Source organism: Armigeres subalbatus, chromosome 2, assembly GCF_024139115.2.
Source record: "Armigeres subalbatus isolate Guangzhou_Male chromosome 2, GZ_Asu_2, whole genome shotgun sequence".
Taxonomy (NCBI): domain Eukaryota; kingdom Metazoa; phylum Arthropoda; class Insecta; order Diptera; family Culicidae; genus Armigeres; species Armigeres subalbatus.
This window is the reverse complement of record NC_085140.1, coordinates 248,979,493-248,999,333: the sequence shown is the minus strand read 5'-3', so window position 1 is coordinate 248,999,333 and position 19,841 is coordinate 248,979,493. Positions and strand designations below refer to the sequence as shown.

Below are 19,841 nucleotides of genomic sequence, written 5' to 3'. Positions count from 1 at the left end.
TAGCGAAATGGTGCTGGATGGTGGAAAATTTGAAGTGGTAGAAGAATTTGTGTATCTTGGAACATTAGTGACGTGCGATAATGATGTTACCCGCGAGGTGAAAAGGCGTATTGCAGCTGCAAATAGGGCTTGTTACGGACTTAGTAACCAGTTTAAGTCCCGTAATCTGCAAACGAAGACAAAACTAGCGCTGTATGCCACTCTGATTCTTCCGGTGGCTTCATACGGCCATGAAACATGGACGTTAAAGGAGGCTGATTGGAGAGCTTTCGGAGTGTTTGAGCGTAGGGTGCTGCGGACAATACGCGGCGGTAAATAGGAGAACGGTATCTGGCGGCGTTCTCCTGTATACTGGGCTGGGTATTGTTAAGCTTAACAACACGGCAGACTACGGTGGGCTGGACACGTTGTTCGTATGCCGGAAGAACGTCTAGTGAAGATAATGTTTAGTAGAGAACCCGGAAGAGGCCGCAGGCTTCGTGGAAGGCCGCGTACATGATGGCTTTTTGCAGTTGAAGAGGACCTGAGGGACCTGAGTTTGGCCCAGGATCGAGTCCAGTGGAGAAGGATACGGCGTAGGTTAATCCAAGAGCTGTAGCCCATCAAAAAAGCACTTTCCACCACTGAGCCACGCATTGCAGTTAACACAACCTGCATCAAACGTACCTGGAGCTGGAGACGAAAAACAAGAAAACGTCAACGAATGGACTGACATCGAAGACAAAGGATCGGGATCATCGACAGAGTACGTTGAGGCTACATACAAGCGACGAAAATAAAAACGGAGGTTAGATGAGATTGAAATCAAAAAATGTGATTTCAACAGTGTTTCTCAAACAAGGGACAGGAGAAAATAGTTGACAACAACTCCTCGAAGGAAAATGTTCCGCCGAAAAAAAATAAGTCGAAAGGGTGGTTACAATAAATGCAAACTTTGTTAATCGGCTTTGTAAAGCTGGAAATGTCGCATTATTTAGTACGCCGCAATATCGCTGGGCGATAATGATAAAACACGATCCAAAAAGGAATAATTTTCTTTTTGTCCTACTCAATAAATCCGACGAATGCTTAGCAATGTTTTGCAAAATTTATAAGCGACTCAGAGTGGAACAATTCTAAAACGAATGTGATTTTTTAATACAGATCAACAAATTGCATTGCTTGTTTATAGTTGTCTGTAATTTATCTTCTACATGTGACCTAAATTAATTGCTCTTTTGGACATTTCATTTTATTAAATTTTCATTCCATAGCTTAAAAATGTGTTCTTCCCACTCGACTGCATCGAAGAAATCATGGCTTCAAGCGTTTCGAAAAAGCAAAAGCTAAAATCTGTGACTGTCTGAGTCCAGAAACCTAGGGTTAAAAAACGTGTTCTGCTCTACTTAAGTGTCGTATTTCATGATATGACTAAAATTTCACACGGACAGACGCAACCATCTTTTTTAAAAGAAGGTTGAAAGTGATATTTGACTAGATTTGCTGCTGTAGGAGCATCAATCTATTGCTAGATCCTACCCGATGGTTCTGTATGTCCTCCGAGGACGAACCTTTCTCACTATTAAACGTTGGAATGTGTAGAAAAATAGTTATTCTGGTAGAGTGTCGATTCTACTTTAACTCTATAAGGGGCTGTCCATAAACCACGTAGACTCTTGAGAGGGGGGGAGGGGTTTAGAAAAAGTCTACGTTAGTCTACGAAGGGGGACGGGGAGGGGAGGGGTATTCTAAAAGTCTACGTAGACTTTTTTTGTTTTTTTAGGAAAACAATTCATACATCAGCTTTGTGCGAGGTTCACTTGTTTGATTTTTCTGGTTTTTTGCAAGATTTTACCGAAACAATCTTTCGAATTGCTCTAGAAAAATCTTATGGATTTCACTGAAGTAATAGTCTGAACTACGGCTTAAAAATATCATGATTTCAACAGTTTTCTGAACAATTCTTCTGTGTTGAGCAGGAAGTTCTCCAAAGTGTTCTATACAAACTTTGGAAAAAAATTCAAAATTTCCGCTTGGATTACATTGATTACATTGCAGATTCTACTAAAATATCTTTTGATTTTCAGCAGGAACTTCTTTAGAAACTACAAGTGATTATTTAATTTCCATGGAAAATTATGTCGCGCTTCAACTGAAAATTCTTTAGAATTTACAAAGGAAGCATTTTGGAATATCCAAGAAGAAGTCTTTGGAATTTCCAAAAGACATTCTTTTGAACTTGTAAGGGGATTTCCTCGAGAATCACTTCAGAATTTTCACTGAAGATTTTTTGGGAAGTCTCCAGGATTTTTTTTTATTTTCGGATATTCTTGGAATTTTCGCGAGGAATTCTTTGGACATACATATAAGCGAAATACTTCGAAATTTAACGACAATTTCTTCGGCAGTTCTAATGCAACTTCTTTTGAATTATCGATGGAAAAAGAAATTGTTGAAAAGATTCACAAGAAATTATTTGAATTTCCCACCAAAACCAAGAAAATATTTGTAATTTTCATGAAAATTCATTCGAATTTTCAACGATAAATTTACCACAAATTTAACTGCAATTCTCCGTAATTTCCACCGGAAATTATTTGGAAAACTCTTTGGAACGTCCATAGGATTTTTTTAAATTTCCTCCTTCTTATCGTAGGAAACCATGCTAAAATTCAACGGGAAATAACTCTAAATTTTCGCGGAAAATTAATCGACATTTTAACGAGAAAACTTTTGGAATTCAGAAAAAATTCTTGGGATTTCAACGAATTATTCAGCGGGATATTGCAAGGAATTATCACGGAGAGTTCTTTGGAGTACTACCTGGAAACTTTAAAGGTTATCAATCGAGAAATTCTAAGGAATTTCCACAAAAAGCTTATGTAGACTTGACGTTCTCGTAATTTTCCGAAATTCTGAAAGTTCTTGGGTTTTTTACAAATTTGAATCGGCATAAAGAATTATAATTCAGATGCGTGACAGATTATTAAGCAGTGGCGCGCCGATGCAAGTGCCGGTGGCGATGACGCACTCCTCTAGGTGGAATAAAATTCAACAGAAATTAAATTAATTGGCTTCGAGATTTGGTTTCAGGAGCTACGGACATTTGATTTCGTTTTGAATTTCTAATTGATATTGTGTTGGATTTTGTTCAGTTTGATTTTGTTATGTTTGAAATTTAAATTTTAGTGTAATGTTGCTGAAAAAGTGATTGATTTCCATTTTTTTGCCAATCACATATATTTTGTAAAATTTGAAATAGTCTACGTAGACTTCAAAGGGGTGGGGGAGGGGTTTCGGAAAAGTCTACGAAAGTCTACTAGGGGGGAGGGAGGGGGTTGAAAATGTGAAATTTCGGTCTACGTGGTTTGTGGACAGCCCCTAACGATATTCTATGCGTTTAACCCTCCCTTCAACAACTCACAAAACAAACATTGAAGAAACATTCAGAAAATTAAATCCCAAGTCATATTTTCCAATTTTGGTTAGTGAGTTGATGACGGGAGTGAGAACCTCAAACGCCCATTCCCTTAAACTGGCTGATTTTAGAGAATTAAAATATCCTAGGATTTAAAAACCACGTTTCGATGTTTTACTCATTAGATATCTCATTTAGTTCGTGCTAATATGGTAATGTTTGGATTTGAACTGCCTCCGATTTGGTCCAAAATGCTTTCGTAAGAAATATTAATTGAGACTAGTATTTGCTTCTTTGGCACCCTAACAGTCACTTTTACGTCGTCATTCAAAAATGGAAGGTTTCAGTAGTATTATTTTTTTGTAATTGCGCAATTTTCCCGTTAAAATCTATCGTTTCTGAATATTCTTAGGGTGCTATATTAAAATTTCGTTCGTTGAGGTGCCGCGAAAGTCTCGTTTGGAATCTATCATTACCTTTTATATCCTCCAGTCCAGTCGGTACTCGTCGGTTTTGAGTAGATGCGCCTGGACGTTCCAGCCTTCGCACTGGGCAAGGTTGAGGAACTCGTTCCACTTGTTTTGGATTTCCCAATAGCGGTCTCGCAGTTGATTCTTATCTTGCAAGTACGATGCCACGTAGAAATAAGACTTTATGATGTCCAACGGTTTGGCGGTGAAGTGCAGATACACTCCGACATAGTTCCGGGTCTCCGCAATGAGAAATTTGTCCCGCGAATCGAAGCATGCCATCAGATTCTCCAAATCGTAACAAACCCGATAATATTGAGCAAGCTCCCGAGCGGAACAACCAATTTTGACGCGTGCCGTCAAAGTCACCGTTTGTCCGATGGTGACCCGTTCAAGCTTGTTCACCTGTTGCGGCGAAAGCATTGTTCCGGATTTGAAATACTCTTCTAGCGCGATCAGGTAGCGGGCTTCGTTGAAAGTGCGCAAGCAAACAGCCTTAACTGCTTTGATGTTGGCGTAGATATGTAGTAACGTTACAAATATGAATAATCCATATAAAACCCTAATGAAATACAACAATTTTTAAATATACTCAATTTACCTATGAATAGTTTCTCACCTTTGATCCTGTACGTGCGTCAATAAAAATAGCCCAGCGAATGAAGCGATTAAATTGACACACGTTTCCTGGGCACTATCTTTGGAGGCCACATCGGCCAGATTGCCCCTGAGGGCATGGTGCTGTGTCAGAGCAGACCTGGTGGCTCCACCTGCCACGCCTACGATGGCTTTCATGGTGGATGTAGCACACAGAATAAATGTCGAAGCTTTCGGGTAGTATGGCAACACAAAAAGATCGATGCCCATGGCCAGGTCATTCAACACATCCGCTCGTATGCGCCACTTCTTCGAATCGATATCTAGCTCCGTTCTGAAAAAAAAAACAAAGCGTGACTTACCTATTATGAAATGATGAAAATCATAAAATTAAAAGCACGATAACTTAAAATTACTCTTCGATTTTGTTTTCAATCTTATCTATAAGATTAGTTCAAATTAGGAAAACCTACTGATAAAGTAGAATTATAAAATTTATAATCAAATATAGATTGACCAAAAGTTTCACAGTGAATCATCTAATCATTAGAATAAACGCATGCTCCACATTACCCTTTCCACCAGGCAAAAATAATCCGCCCAAAATGACCCATTCCATCTTTGAGTACCCAAGTTATTGTCGCGGAAAGAGGATTGGCCACGTCACTTCCAACTCCGACGCCTTTCAATATTGCATGGGTGGTCAGAGTACCTAAAATGCAGAAATACGATCATCTTTTCCTTTACTAAAGCCCACTTTCTCCCGGGTCCTCACCGCTTATTGTACTGCAAAAAGCCTGCACCGTATCCCACTTCTGGTAGGCCAGATAATCCCCGCTCACACTGTCCGGATAGCCAGCCGGTAGAAACAGGTTCTGGAAAAACCTCCGCAAGCTCAGTCGCTTCCGCAGTTTCGGTTTTTCGCCTTTAACGTTCACTCGAACGACCGCATCTTGGTCTGCGGGAAAGAAAACGTTAATAATTCATCGCCACTTGCCAACGATTGGCATTAAATATTAAACCGGAAGATGCAGTCATGAAATGAAAAATCTACTCACTGTCAGGGGTCACGTAGAGAATTTCCTCGCCCCTGGATCCGTATTGCTCGCGGAAGTGGATTTTCATGGTTTTCGGGTCCCGTTGGCTCTGTCGTCACTGCCACCGATGGTTCGATCAATTTAAAGCGTTCAAAGGTAACGAAACACACGAAACATTTGCAAAACTGAACCTTTTACGTGGAGATTTGGAGATGCGAATGAAAATGAGTGAAAAGATTGTTGATTTTTTTACTGCTGTCAATTTGTTTGTTATGACAACAACGAGAAATTGGATGGCTGCGTACCGATGTGCTTTACTACAGGTGTGGCCTATAGATAGTAGAATCTATAGATGAGCGAAAGCATGGCTGAGTCGATTTTTTTGCCCGTGCACACGCGCATATGACGTCACAGCCCTTAACGTTTCCATTGAAATTGTGACGTCATGCTCGTTTGGAGACACGTTTAACAGTTCGTTTGGAGACAGAGGATTTATCTTCGCTCATCTATATATTCCACTATCTATAGTGTGTGGCCCAAACCCTAAAGTATTGTAGGGTGCTGTCAATACGTTACACCGCGTGGTTGTTGTAATGTTTCCAAAAGCGCATTTACACAAAATTCTACGCGGCGTTCCATAGTCGAAAGGAACAACCGCACCTTAGGAAACGCCGTAATGTTATCTCTCCATAAGAATCGAGTATACTGGCAGGAAAAAGTGCGGCGCGTCGTTTCCCAAAGGGAGCGCCGCGTGTAATGTTGGGCAAATGCGTTAATAGTATTTGTTCAACGAATTTTCGCTCTTTCCCGCATGGAAGGATATCTAACAGCGAACAGGAATCTACCTCATCAGGACGCCAACCCTTTGAATGTGTCACGGGTTTCAACTAGTTCGAATCTCAACTATGCATTTCAACTGTGAATTTGAAAATATTTCGCTCAGTAACACGTTGACATTTAATTGATTTCGCCCAAACGGGAGAATTTCGCTTGTGCATTTCGCAACGGCTTTCGACGCCATCTTTTTCTTTTGTAGTCTGCTTTCACTCGTGCACACACGTGGTTCGGTCGGCTCGGGTACATCAATTTTTAATAAAGTTTCGGCTGATGGAATAAGAAAACAAGGAATTGTCTGACCATGTCCATGTCGGGAGTGTTCGATTTACAAAACACACCAGTACCGCAATGATCGCGAGTGATACGCCGCTGTCGGAATTTCGACCTACTTTGTAGTCGATGGATGAATTGAAATATCCGGTGAGCACCGTCACGAAACGGAAGCGGTACAGGAGCAAAGGACCGGCAGCCGAATGTTCCGGTCTACGGACAATCAAAAGGTAATTTATTTTGTAGTTTCTCTGGCGAATATTAATATTTCATTTCTCCGTATTTTTATTCGATTTGTTTCAGTTTTCCGTATTGTGCCCCAATTTTTCCGTCTTATTGCCCTACATAACATAGATAGAGGCAGAAGTCTGTGTCCCAATGCGAATTAATCCGCTGTCCACATCCACGCAAAACCCTGTCACTCACCTGCAGACTGACAAGAACGCCAAAATGGAACGGATAAAATGCGGACCATGGGAATTACTTAAATCGGTAGACTGTCTGCAAAAGGAGTGGCCAGGGTTATTGGCGCTGCATTCAATTCAAGAATCGTCGGGCGGATCAATGCGTGAAACTTTCTTGGTTATTAGACTGCATGACTACGATGATCCGCCAGACGCACCTGCATGCCGCATTGCAAGGAGAAGTCGAGAAAACTCCTGCTGGGCCTATATATCCACCCGGTGTTACCAGCGGCCGGTATAATGCCCGACGTTCCGGTAAGAAGAGATCAGACCCGGTGTCACCGAACTAAAGACGATACACACGTCGTGCAGCATCAGAAGAACGTCGCAGCACATCCTTTTGGCTATGGACTAGTCCATACCATTATTTTATTATTAATAAACATAAAAATGTGAAATAAAAAAAAAGTATTCTGAACTTTCCAGCTTTTACATTTCAGATATGTCAACAAACCGAAAATTCCAAGAAAAAAAGAATGATAGGAAGAAGAAGTATCTATTCAGGTACCCATGTCTCCCTTATATCTAGCAAAAATCTACTAGAATGGTGGTACCCATGTCTAAGAGATGTCTAAGAAGTATCGAAGAGATTCTATCTGTCAAGTCCCTATCGGTTCAAACGGTTCATTCGCCGTAAATTTGAGGTAGAAACGGTTGTTGCATTTGAGGCGGATTTGAGGTCTGACAGGTTCTAGACATCGAAGAAAAATATCTAGGAGACTACTTTTTTTGTCTCAGAGATATCACGGGAGACATCTAGGAGATCTTTCCGAGCGGGTTGAGAGAGAAACTCTCAGCTGGGTTGCCGAAGATGGCCGATGGCAGCCGAATGTGACGTCACGTCTGGCATACTCAGTACATTTTTCATAACAGACGTGACGTTTCACTCCGCCCGCCCACTGTGGGTGGCAATGTTTTGGTTATTTTTTCGACTAATACAGACAAAGGGGACTTTGGCCCACACCTTTACTGAAGCACATCGGCTGCGTACCTACACGGTCATTCGAATTAACTAAAAAGTGAGACAGAATTACTCACTTCAACAACAGAGAACCAGGGGGGTAAAGAAAAGATATTTTATATAATTAGGAAACCCGGATAAAAAATTACTGTAACTTGTACACTCAGCGAACTGGACTAACGAAATTCATAACTGGCGCCTTATGAATCTTCTACCAATTATTCCACCAGCAGTGATTCTCATACGCAGTTAACTTCCCGAGTAATCAAGCGTCGATGGACGTGTGGTCTACATACCGGCCTCCCGATCCCGACGTCCATGAGTCGAACTCAGTCTGCCGCACTATACTTTTTTAAAATGAAAATCGTCATTCATAAGGCAACATATTGAAATTCATACCGATTCCTTGTGGCAAATTTTCATAAGGCGTTTGATTGAAAATCATACGTCCATTTTCCTCAGTGTATGGAAAAAATCTTTATTGTAGCCACATTATAAAAACAATACATTAAAATGTTACTAATACATAGTATTATATTTTTATTGTTTTGTATTGTTTATCAAAAATGTACAGAATGTTAAAACTATTCTATTCCATTTGTTATGAGAAACATTTTTATAGATAAAAACATACGATTCTTCGAAAATGTTTTTCATAATAAACAACAGTTAAAATATAATAAACAACATAATAAACAACAACAGTAACAATAATAAACAACAACAGTAAAATTTCAATTAACTCTATTGTTTGAACAAAACTGTTTTTTTTAAATTATTTTTCATGTTCTGTTAACATCAATTTATGCTTATCGAGATGTTTATTATTCTTTCATATTACCGTGGACCCCCGTTAATATGACCGCTTTTAATCTGAACACTTTTTAATTTGAACCCCGTTCGTTTGAACATCGTTCAAATTAAAAATGGTTCAAACGTCATTTAGCACGTGGAATCGAAAAAGGAAAAATGGAACATCGTGAAACGGAATGCAGAATCAAAACAAACCAGCAAAGAGAGCAGCCAGAAACCAGTTTTTCTGATGCAAATAGAGTAACCAGAAGTTCAAATTAAAAATGAACCCCGTTAATTTGAATGAGGTACCGTTCAAATTATCGGGGGTCCACGGTATCGATTTTATTAATCAACTTAAAATTTTTAATTTCTTTTATTTGAGTATTTCGTAGTTTCCGTTGAGTGTGTATGCTGGCGATTTGACATGTTTTCATCTGCACCAAAACATGAAACAAGTTTGTAAAAGTGTTTTCTGTTGCGGTAATGTCGGAAGCCGCTGGCCAAACCTTCTGATTGTAACTCGAACATCCGCAACAACCATTTTCCTTGATGGTGTTCGACGTGTATTTCCGGCAGAACCGCATAGTGTCAACATCCTGAATCACAATATATGCTCCGGTGTTGGATTCAACTTAGCTGGTAAGTTTTCTTCATTAGGAACAAATAGGAAAATCCTGAACAAAATTTGTTTTTTTTTGTTATATTCTAGGTTGAGCTGGTTGGACCACGAGAAACCGCCACAGTATGGATCACCAGAAACCGACAGTACATGTACTGCAGTGAAATGAATTCTTGCTTTAGAGCCACCAAGAATCGTGACGAGGAGGGCGAAGAGGGTTTGTCACTACGAATGAAAAATGTCAATCGTGTGCTCCAGGAAGAACCAGTTCAAGAGTTTCTATTTATTTAGAATAAGTTAATTTTAATTTATTTTGAAATGAAACCTTCGAATATTTAAGGTAAATGGTGAAAAAAAAAAGTTTTACTAGTTTAGTTTATTTTTTAAGAAATGTAGTGATTGTTTCCAATTACAAATTGTAATGATGTTTGGTAAGGATGGAAGTATTTTTTTGCATCTCACAAAAAATGTGATTTTTTCTCTGTTAAAAAAATTAATTGTAGAACATTAAATTGTATTGTATTTCTATTGTAGTACTGGAGTGAAATTCATTCTAAATCCTATCCAGTTTTCCGCGAGCGGTAATGGCCGCCAGCTTGCCTGCGGGTTAGTCTCTGGTTTGACGTTTATGGAGGTCAACTGCACCCACCGTTCCGAGCATTTTGATCAATATGGTATATTAGAAGGCTTGAATTCACTTCATCAGCACCTTCTTATATGCCACATTGGTCAGAATGCTCGGAGCGGTAGGTGCAGTTGACATCTCAAAACGTCAAATCAGAGACTAACTCGCAGGCAAGTTGGCGGCCATTACCGCTCGCGGAAAACTGGATAGTACTTGTATAGTAAAACAATAAAAAAGTGAGCAAAAACATTTAAAACACATTGTTTTCTATTGTTTCGTCTATAGAAATCATCCAATTGAAGAACCGTAAAATTAATTGTTTTGCTCTGAATTTTGTATGAAAATTTTTCGATTTTTTATTGTAAAGATACATAACAACCCCTATTTTTTATTGTAAAAGTCCCGTTTACCATTCAATTTATCGTGCAAAACCATTAATTTTTATGCACTTTTATTGTAAAATTTCCATTACATTCAATGGTAATTATTATGTACTAAATGGTGCTGTAGCAATAAAATTTATTGTTTTTCAATGATATTTTTTATCCGGGAAGCTTTGATCACCGCGTGACTTTATCGAAATTAATTTATTGGCTTTTTTCGGTGATAATTATACTACTCAAAGCGAAAGGGAGTAGATGAAAGTAATGAAGATACAGATTCGATTGACACCGCAAGCGAGCGGCAAGTGTGAAATGAATGGAAACTGAAGATTAGCAGAGGGCCATAAATATGCTTTTCAGCACTTTAGCAGGTTGAAATCGCTGTTATTTTGCCTGTCTTGGTACAGTGATCACCACGTCACTATCCAAGCCGTTCCTGGGTGGACGTTAGGCAGAATAACAGCGATTTCAACAATGCTTGTTCTCTCATATGGCCCTCTGCTAATCTTCAGTTTCTATTCATTTCACACTTGCCGCTCGCTTGCGGTGTCAATCGAATCTGTATATTCATTACTTTCATCTACTCCCTTTCGCTGTGAGTAGTACAGTAGTAGTAGTAGAATAAATCGCCGAATTCGGTAAAATTTTACCGAAATCTCAACAGCAGAACTGTTCGGTAAATAATTTTACTGATTTTCGGTGATTTTGACAGTTGAGCAATGGAAAAAATTACAAAAAAATTGTAAAAAAAAATACCGAACAGTTCTGCTGTTGAGATTTCGGTAAAATTTACCGAAAACAGCTAAGTGTGTATAATTATCACCGAAAAAAGCCAATAAATTAATTTCGAAAAAGATATTTTAGTTACTAGATAAAGATTGTCGCTGTCGTCGCTGTCCGGAACATCTTTTGCTGGCGAGGATAGAGTTATCCACCTAGCGGTGTTGGTGCCTTTCTAGTGCAAAAAAAATATTAAAAATATGGAATGGAACTTGTTGTGAGTAATTCGGCCAATGCTAAGTTCCGAAAAGTGTGTCTACAAAATTTTGTACACATACACACATACACACACATACATAAATACACACAAACAGACATCACCTCAATTCGTCGAGCTGAGTCGATTGGTATATAACGCTATGGGTCTCCGAGCCTTCTATCAAAATAATCTCCAATACTACCCGCTGTCCTGGAACGCCGTTCGGAGACTTGCCCAAGCTTGTTTGGCTGTTAGAGCGTTCTGGACCAGACTGTAATTGTACCTTCACGGTGCGCCGGTAGACCGTTAATATAAAATAAAAATGTCCATCAAAACCAAGTACAGGGCTCGACTCCCGTGGTAATTCTGCACCTATGGACCAATTTTTAAAAAAATCCCTAGGAGGAATCTCGTAAGATCTTGATTTGAAGTTTTTAACTAAGAAATTTCAAAAGAAACTATATTTTAATTCAACAATATCCCCAAAATACCTACAAGACCGTCCAAAAAGTGGTACAAGTTGTTTTTAACCAGTTTGCAGTTGTTGCCTTTATTGCAAATACAATAATTATTTGTAGTCAAACTACAACAATGTTGAAAGAATCGAACCGATACAATGCAGGATTATGCGCTTCGCACTACGCAAGTTACCTGGGAGAAACCCTGTTCAGCTGCCGAGTTACCACGATCGTTGCCAACTAATTAATATGCAGAATCTGTACGTACGTATGAATCCGGCGAGGGCTTTGATTATTGCCAACGCTCTTCAAGATCGCTTCCATTTCATTTATTTAGTTCACATCTAAACAGATAACACTGAATTAACAATTTAACGCCACAATACACGGTTCGAGGCCGCATCTCTCCATCCTCGAATGCGCCCTACGCTGCCGGATCAGAAGCGAACACCATCTTTGCAGGGTTGCTGTCCGGCATTCTTGAAACATGCCCTGTCCATCGTACCCTTCAGGCTTTAGCAACCTTCTGGATACTGGGTTCGCCGTAGAGCTGGGCGAGCTCGTGGTTCATTCTTCGTCTTCTTGCACACCGCCAAAGATTGTCCTAAGCACCCGTCTCTCGAATACTCCGAGTGCTTGCAAGTCTTACTCGAGCATAGTCCATGTTTCATGTCCGTAGAGGACAACCGGTCTTATTAGCGTCTTGTACATGACACATTTGGTGCGGTGGCGAATCTTCTTTGACCGAAGTTTCTTCTGGAGCCCGTAGTAGGCCCGACTTCCACAGATAATGCGCCTCTGTATTTCACAACTAACATTGTTATCAGCCGTTAGCAAGGATCCAAGGTAGACGAATTCCTCGACCACCTCGAAGGTATCCCCGTCTATCGTAACACTGTTTCTCAGGCGGGCCCTGTCGCGCTCGGTTCTGCACACAAGCATGTACTTTGTCTTTGGGGCATTCACCACCAGTCCAACTTTTGCTGCTTCACGTTTCAGGCGGGTGTACAGTTCTGCCACCTTTGCAAATGTTCGGCCGACAATGTCCATGTCATCCGCGAAACAAAAAAAATGACTGGATCTGTTGAAAATCGTACCCCGGCTGTTACACCCGGGTCCCCGCATGACACCTTCTAGCGCAATGTTGAAAAACAGGCGCGAAAGTCCATCATCTTGTCTTAGTCCCCGGCGCGATTCAAACGCATGGGGGGTTCGCTCGAAATCTGCACACAGTTTTGCACCCCATCCACCGTTGTTTTGATCAGTCTGGTAAGCTTTCCAGGGAAGCTGTACTCGTCCATAATTTTCCATAGCTCTACGCGGTCTATACTGTCGTATGCCGCCTTGAAATCAACGAACAGATGGTGTGTTAGATTGCCCAATGATTGTTGGGCAAGTGAACATCAACGTTGTCCCTCGTTCTTTGAGAAATAACTCCATGCTCCGTTTCCCGTTTCAAGGCACCAACTACAACTACAGCATGCACGGTACGATTACTGGATTGCAAAGGATCTTCAACAGTGTGGCTTCAGCGTTCGACTTTAGTGTTAGTCGCCGTAATCTAAGACGACAGTTTTCCAATTTGTTTGCTCTTCGTACATAGTTCTACTTTCTGTTTATTTCGAAGCCGGTTTCAACCATTGAGAGTCCGCACGCTTTAGTATTAGTTAGAGTAGCTTTATTTAAAATCATTTGGACAGTAGGATGCCTGTTGATATACACAATAAATATAAATGAACCCAATGATAACCCCCAAGGAATGCATCTCCGCGTTCGCACAAAAACAACATTGGCATGATCGTTAACCCTTGAAAGTCAACAAAAAAATACATCATCCCTCGCGAATGCACACCCGAGCATCCAACTGCTGTAAACCAAAGGCTTCACACAATTATCGGAAAGAACCGCTCCGCGTTTGCTGACTGAAGCAAGACTGCATGTTTGCAAAAATCTGCAAAAAATAAACAAAATGTTCAGCGGCTCACGCAAGCCTCTAAGTTCCCTTCGCATAATCGTTTCAAATTGCAGCTCATGGCGAAGCAATATTTTACCATTATTCCTTCGTTCGTCGGTGGGTTGGTCCACTAATTGAATGTGATACCTGCACCCAGCCAGCTCGGAAGTCGTAGTCTCGTTTGAAAACTAAAGATCCCCGATGACGCGGAGGGGCTGGATGGTGTGACAAGTTGGAATTTTCGATAAGTGCGCTCCCGATTCCGCGGAATCGTCCGATGCAAACCAGACCTAATTGTCGAACCTGGTAATTACTTAATTCTCCCTTGTTCCAGAGAGCATTTTGCGATCATTACCATTAAACAAACGATCATCGTTTGTTTGACTGGCTGCTGCAAATTTGCTACCGAACCGAACGACGCGACGGTCAATGTGGTCGGGGTCCAGAAATCGCATCACAATCAGTGAGTTGCCTTAGCTTATGCGAAAAAAAAACATGGAAAAGAGCTCGGAGCTGTCGAGTTGAGTCATGCCATTCAGGAACCACCCACGTGGCAAAAAGTGGAGTTGCCTGACCTTTAATTAGCATGAGACAATCAGGTGCTAATTTCTTTCATGAAGGCTAATGACTGCGATCCGTTGCTCCTGTTTCCATAATGGGGGTTGTTCTTATTTATTTTACTTAGATCTCTGATTAGGAAAATGTAGCGTGGAGGATATAGACGAATCCAAGTAAAAATAAGAAGAAGACACACGACGGTGTTAACTTTGACAGATCCTACAGCACAGCATAGGAAGATCATTTTAAAATGCTTATAATAAATTCTAGACAAAATGTGATTAAAATCTGATTGAAGTATGATACGGAAAAAGTTCCGAACTGTATGATAGATACATTTTTGGAACCGGAGACGAGCCAGCCTCGGGCTGAAAGTCTGCTTAGGGGGAAAGACGGCTTTGGCAGGGTTTGTTCTATTATTGGCAAGGGGGTTTTTGTCGACCAAATTTTATGAAATTTGGCCACAATGTTCTTTGATATGCAAAGAATGTTTAGACCAAATTTGAGCATAGTCAGACATAAACATTTTTGGAAAATATTCAAAAAAATTGAGATAAGCTTCCAAATATGTAATTTAGAACTTTTTCCGTATCGTACATAAATCAGATTTTAATTACAATTTCTCTAGAATTTATTATACACGCAAAAAAAAGCGTTCATGAATTCGTGAACTAACGAGTTCACGGTGTATTTTTTCATGAACAACAGTATTCCCGAATCCGTGACTGTTGTTCATGAAAAAATAAACCGTGAACGTAGTTCCCGAATTCATGAACGCTTTTTTTTGCGTGTAAGCATTCTAAAATGATCTTCCTATGCTGTGCTGTAGAATCAAAGTTAACACTGTCGTATGTCTTCTTCTTATTTTTACTTGGATTCGTCTATAGAGTAGAGTGGGGCAAGAGTACGCACTTAGTTTTCAATCGATCATGTGGCCCTTATGAAGCAAACTTCTGCATATCAAATCAGTGTCGATGATTCATATACTCTTCCTTTATGTTACCCAGTGAAAAAAATATTGAAATTATTGAGATTCGTTTTAGTAGAACCCTTATTGCAAGACAAGTGAAAAACGCACTCTTACCCCACCGGTGGGGTAAAAGTGCGCATCGAGTGGGGTAAGAGTACGCATTTATCCAATCATATGCTTTAAGTATATATTATCACAAATAAGAGTTAATAACATTTAATTGATGTTTAATGAGAATATATTAGGGAATGTTTAAATATTACGTAACTCTTAAAGGGGAGGGGGTCCTAAAAATGTGTATTTTCGTACGAAAATCCATTGTTTATACAAAAAACTACAGAGGTAAAAATATATATCAGGTTTCGCGTGGCGTATACAAAGGCATTTTCCTTAAAGAAAGTCCACCAATCACGTAACGTAAAATTTGGCTATTTCATAACCCCCCCCCACCTATCTTACACTATTTGTATGAATCCTCTAAAAATTATATGAATCGTCACACATCTCGCTACCCCTCCCAGCTAAACGTTGTGTAATTTATGAATGTTTCTTTTGATTAAATGAAATTATCATTTAAATGAAATTGTGTTTTCGTACTATGTTTAGGTGTACAACAAGTCCTAAAACAATTTCATTATTTCGCTTCAGTGCTTTGTTCGCTAAGTCCTTTTTAACACCGAATTACTTCAACTTATCCTAAAAACTTGTGATAATTTCGAATTCTGTCCCTTTTTTCTTAGTTGGGAATCTTTACGCTTTGGAAGAAGTCTTTTTTCGGCCGGAGATACGGGTTTGACATCATAACTTGAAGATTCATATGCGTACTCTTGCCCCACCGGTTCCTGCGTACTTTTACCCCACAGTCCCAAAAATTATTCAAGTAATGGTTTTGACTTCTTGGAAAACCAACCGGATTGGTGTTCTGTACAATAGGTTATCGAAATAGTATAATGTTCAACTGATTGAACATAATTATGGTAATGAAATACTAGTTGCGGAAATCCAATTATTTTTAGTAAAATGACCTAAAAGTTATCTAACTCCATATCTCCCTTGTTGTTTATTCAAATCGTTTACAATTACACATGATAATAGTTGGCCAGATTACCTGTCAAACTGATGCAGTGCTGCTAGTTTATCTTTTTTTATTACTTCAAAAAATTGAAAACGTACTCTTACCCCACGCGCACTCTTGCCCCACTCTACTCTACAGAAAATGAAGATTTAAGTTTTGAGAATTTAAGGGTATAGCGGTTTGGCCGTATTTTTTAAACCAAAAATGTGTCATAAGACGAGTTTATACAATCCCATTGAATTCCACCACTTAATTGTATCTTGACAGATACGTATTTCGACCTCAACAGTAAGGCCGTCTTCAGTGTCTCGTACTTGACTCGTACGAGACACTGAAGACGGCCTTACTGTTGAGGTCGAAATACGTATCTGTCAAGATACAATTAAGTGGTGGAATTCAATGGGATTGTATAAACTCGTCTTATGACAGGTGAAAACATTCCACTAAAAAGCTCAAAATAATTTTCTTATCAAAAATGTGTATTATCGGTGTTTAATTTATCTTTTTTATAGGTTTGGTGATTACATAACAATGTATGTATGCCATATGCTCCGCATATGGCATACATATGTCAAAAACTCAAAGGTGTAGCCCAATCGGGTTGTAAACAAAGGTGACGTGGAACTACGTAGCTGTATATGTAATGTACAGGTTTTTGACCTTTCTGCTCGATTGGTCTCATCGTTTATCAAGCCCAGTGTGAATCTGTTTTCGTTGTTTATCCTGTGCTCCTGAGATTGATTGAGCATTACGAACCCTGGTCGTGTATATAATTTTTAGACCAACATTTGAAAAGGATGATAAAAATAAAATGTTCAAATAATCGATGATGAACAACACTCTCAAGCGATCACATATCCAAATTATCAATTGATAAAAACTCGCTAGAAAGTAAGAATCCTTCCGTAATTGTATCTCGATTCGAAGCATTGGTAAATGCTATAGATAGTGGAATATATAGATGAGCGAAGATAAATCCTCTGTCTCCAAACGAACTGTCAAACGTGTCTCCAAACGAGCATTTTAAATGATAATTTTGTGTTTTGTCGCCGCTTCACACCTGAGAAGTTATCAAATGATAATTCCAATAATTATGGCATGAGAATGATTCAGCACAACCCTGGCTGATAGTGTACCGCTGCAACTATCACCGACGCAAACTGGAACAAAGACTAAGCACCCGCCACTAAGCCAGTCAAAATCCCCGGTGGCTCATTATATAAAACCCATCGTGAAAGCTGGGCAGTCAACGGCATTTGGTGGTCATCCTATATGGAGGAAATCAGAGTAGACGCGACAAAGACGTTCATCATCATCTTGAGGTTTCCGTGCCGAGCACTCAGCGCTAGACTGAACCTCCAAACCGAAAAAGTGACGGACATCTCCCAAACAGGTCAACTCAAACTCTTCACTGAGACTCCGGATCACGCTCTGCAACTCATCATCATCGGCAGACGCAACGAGCATATCGTCTACGTATACCAGCAGGAAGATACTGACTTTTCCTTTCTTCTTCACGTACATACACGGATCGGCGTTCGACTGTCTGAAGCCAAGCTTGAACAACGCATCGTGGAAGCGTTGGAACAAAACAACGTGCCGATTGCCGCAGTCCGCAATCGACAAACTTGCTTTTCCATCCCTTTCTTTTCCCAGCCGGGTGGCTGGCGCATGAAGACCTCCTCTTCTAGAACTCCGTAGAGATATGTGGTCTTTAGATCCAAGTGCTTCACCGTCATCTTTCGTTTCGCCGCCACTGTCAGAAACGTCCGGAATGTCGCGTGTCGTGTAACAGCGTACACCTCCTCAAAATCTTCACCAAATCGCTGTGAGTAGCCTTGCGCCACAACTCTGGCCTTGTGCTCTACTACCTTGCCGTCTTCGTTGCATTTCAGCTTGAAGACCCACTTGGATTATACCACCTTCTTTCCCTTCGGTAACGGTACTGGCTCCCATGTATGGTTCCGTTTATGCAATTCTAGCTCGTCTTCCATAGCAGCTCTCCAGTCGGCGTTCTCCATTACATTACGATAGTTCACTGGTTCTTGTTGTACACACGCTGCGGTACCTGCCGCGTAATCCAAGACGTATTCCTCGAAATGTCGCGGTATTACACTGCGGGTTGTCCGTTGTGAACGGCGCATGGGTTTAATCTCCTCCTTGTCGCGAGTCGTATGTTTGTCTTCAGGTGGCTTCTCTGGTGTCGACATTGGGAACTCGAAGGCAGATGTCCCATTCCCCAAATCGAGAAATCGTGCATCACGACTAACTGTTATCAAATCAGTTTCACAGTCAACGAATCGATAAGCTTTATGCTCCATCGAATACCCCGCAAACCTCAGCTTTCGGGACTTGCTATCCAACTTGCTACGCTTAGAATCCGGAACATGCACGTAGGCCTCAGTGTCAAACACCCGGAGATGTGCCAGATCCGGTTTACGTTCCCACCATAATTCGTAGGTCGAGAACGTGATCCGCTTTTCGCTCGGTGACATGAGGAAAGGGCAGCCTTGCCAACTTTGCTTCCATGCAACACTCACAAACAAGACGTAAACCACAGTTGCTTACCTTAATGCCTGTTGCAAAACTCTTTTTAACGACTCGTTCAGCGGCGGCCCAATCTCTATGGCCCAATCGCCGGTGCCACTGATGTTGGCAGTTCACGTTACGCTCACCCGTCGATGCTTTGTAACGAGAACCAGTCGCAACGACAATCTGCATCCATGTTTCGGCAACTTTCGTTGTTGAAAAACACTTCGAGTTTCTTCTCGGCCAACTTCACTACCGAAATCAAACTGGTTGCAAGACCAGGAACATATTTCATGTCACTCACTTCGATTCTTACCAGTTCCCCGCGATCGTCCACTCCATGAATCACGCCACTTCCCTCACCGAGGATCTCAGTTTTGTTACCGTCGGTGAGTGTGATCCACCCACCGGAAAATTGTTTCAACGAACCAAAGAATCCGTGATCGTTTGTCATATGGGCACATGCCCCACTTTCCACGATCCAAGAACACGATTTGATTTCGTTTCTACCGGTAAATGCCACATTCCGGCCTTCGCTATGCACTGCCTTTGCTTTCGGGTTTTCTTTCCCTTTTCTACAACTGTTTTCTTCCTTCACTGAAGCTTTGTATTTTCGACAGTCACGGCGCAAATGTTCCGGTTTCTTACAAAAATGGCACACACGGGTCTCCCTGGACCTTTCTTCCGAACGCATCGCTTTTTCGTTTTTCGAGCCGCCACTTTCGCGTTGCAAGCGACGATGGAACTCGTCCATTAATTTCGATTTTACCACTTCAACCGAAATATCGTCATCAGCTCGATTGTCTAAAACCCAAGCAGCACACATGTTCCATATAGATCACCGCAACTTATATATGACCAGA

The 19,841-nt window shown here is 40.6% G+C and overlaps 1 protein-coding gene across 1 annotated transcript; it reads right to left on the bottom strand.

The window, feature by feature from the left end:
* Positions 1 to 3,738: 3,738 nt before the first annotated feature.
* LOC134216151 (RUS family member 1) lies at positions 3,739 to 5,773 on the bottom strand. Its single transcript, XM_062695119.1, has 5 exons — positions 5,523 to 5,773; positions 5,240 to 5,422; positions 5,038 to 5,176; positions 4,487 to 4,798; positions 3,739 to 4,429 (listed from the first exon to the last, which is right to left on the bottom strand). Exons 1-5 carry the CDS (start codon positions 5,587 to 5,589, stop codon positions 3,877 to 3,879), a joined length of 1,254 nt encoding a protein of 417 aa, XP_062551103.1. The 5' UTR covers positions 5,590 to 5,773; the 3' UTR covers positions 3,739 to 3,876.
* Between the last annotated feature and the right edge of the window lie 14,068 nt (positions 5,774 to 19,841).

Coding starts and splice junctions, on each gene's coding strand:
- LOC134216151 (XM_062695119.1), bottom strand. CDS start 5,589: ATGAAAATCCACTTCCGCGAGCAATACGGATCCAGGGGCGAGGAAATT. Junction 5,423..5,522: donor TCTCTACGTGACCCCTGACA/GTGAGTAGATTT, acceptor TCTTTCCCGCAG/ACCAAGATGCGGTCGTTCGA. Junction 5,177..5,239: donor TTTTTGCAGTACAATAAGCG/GTGAGGACCCGG, acceptor TCTGCATTTTAG/GTACTCTGACCACCCATGCA.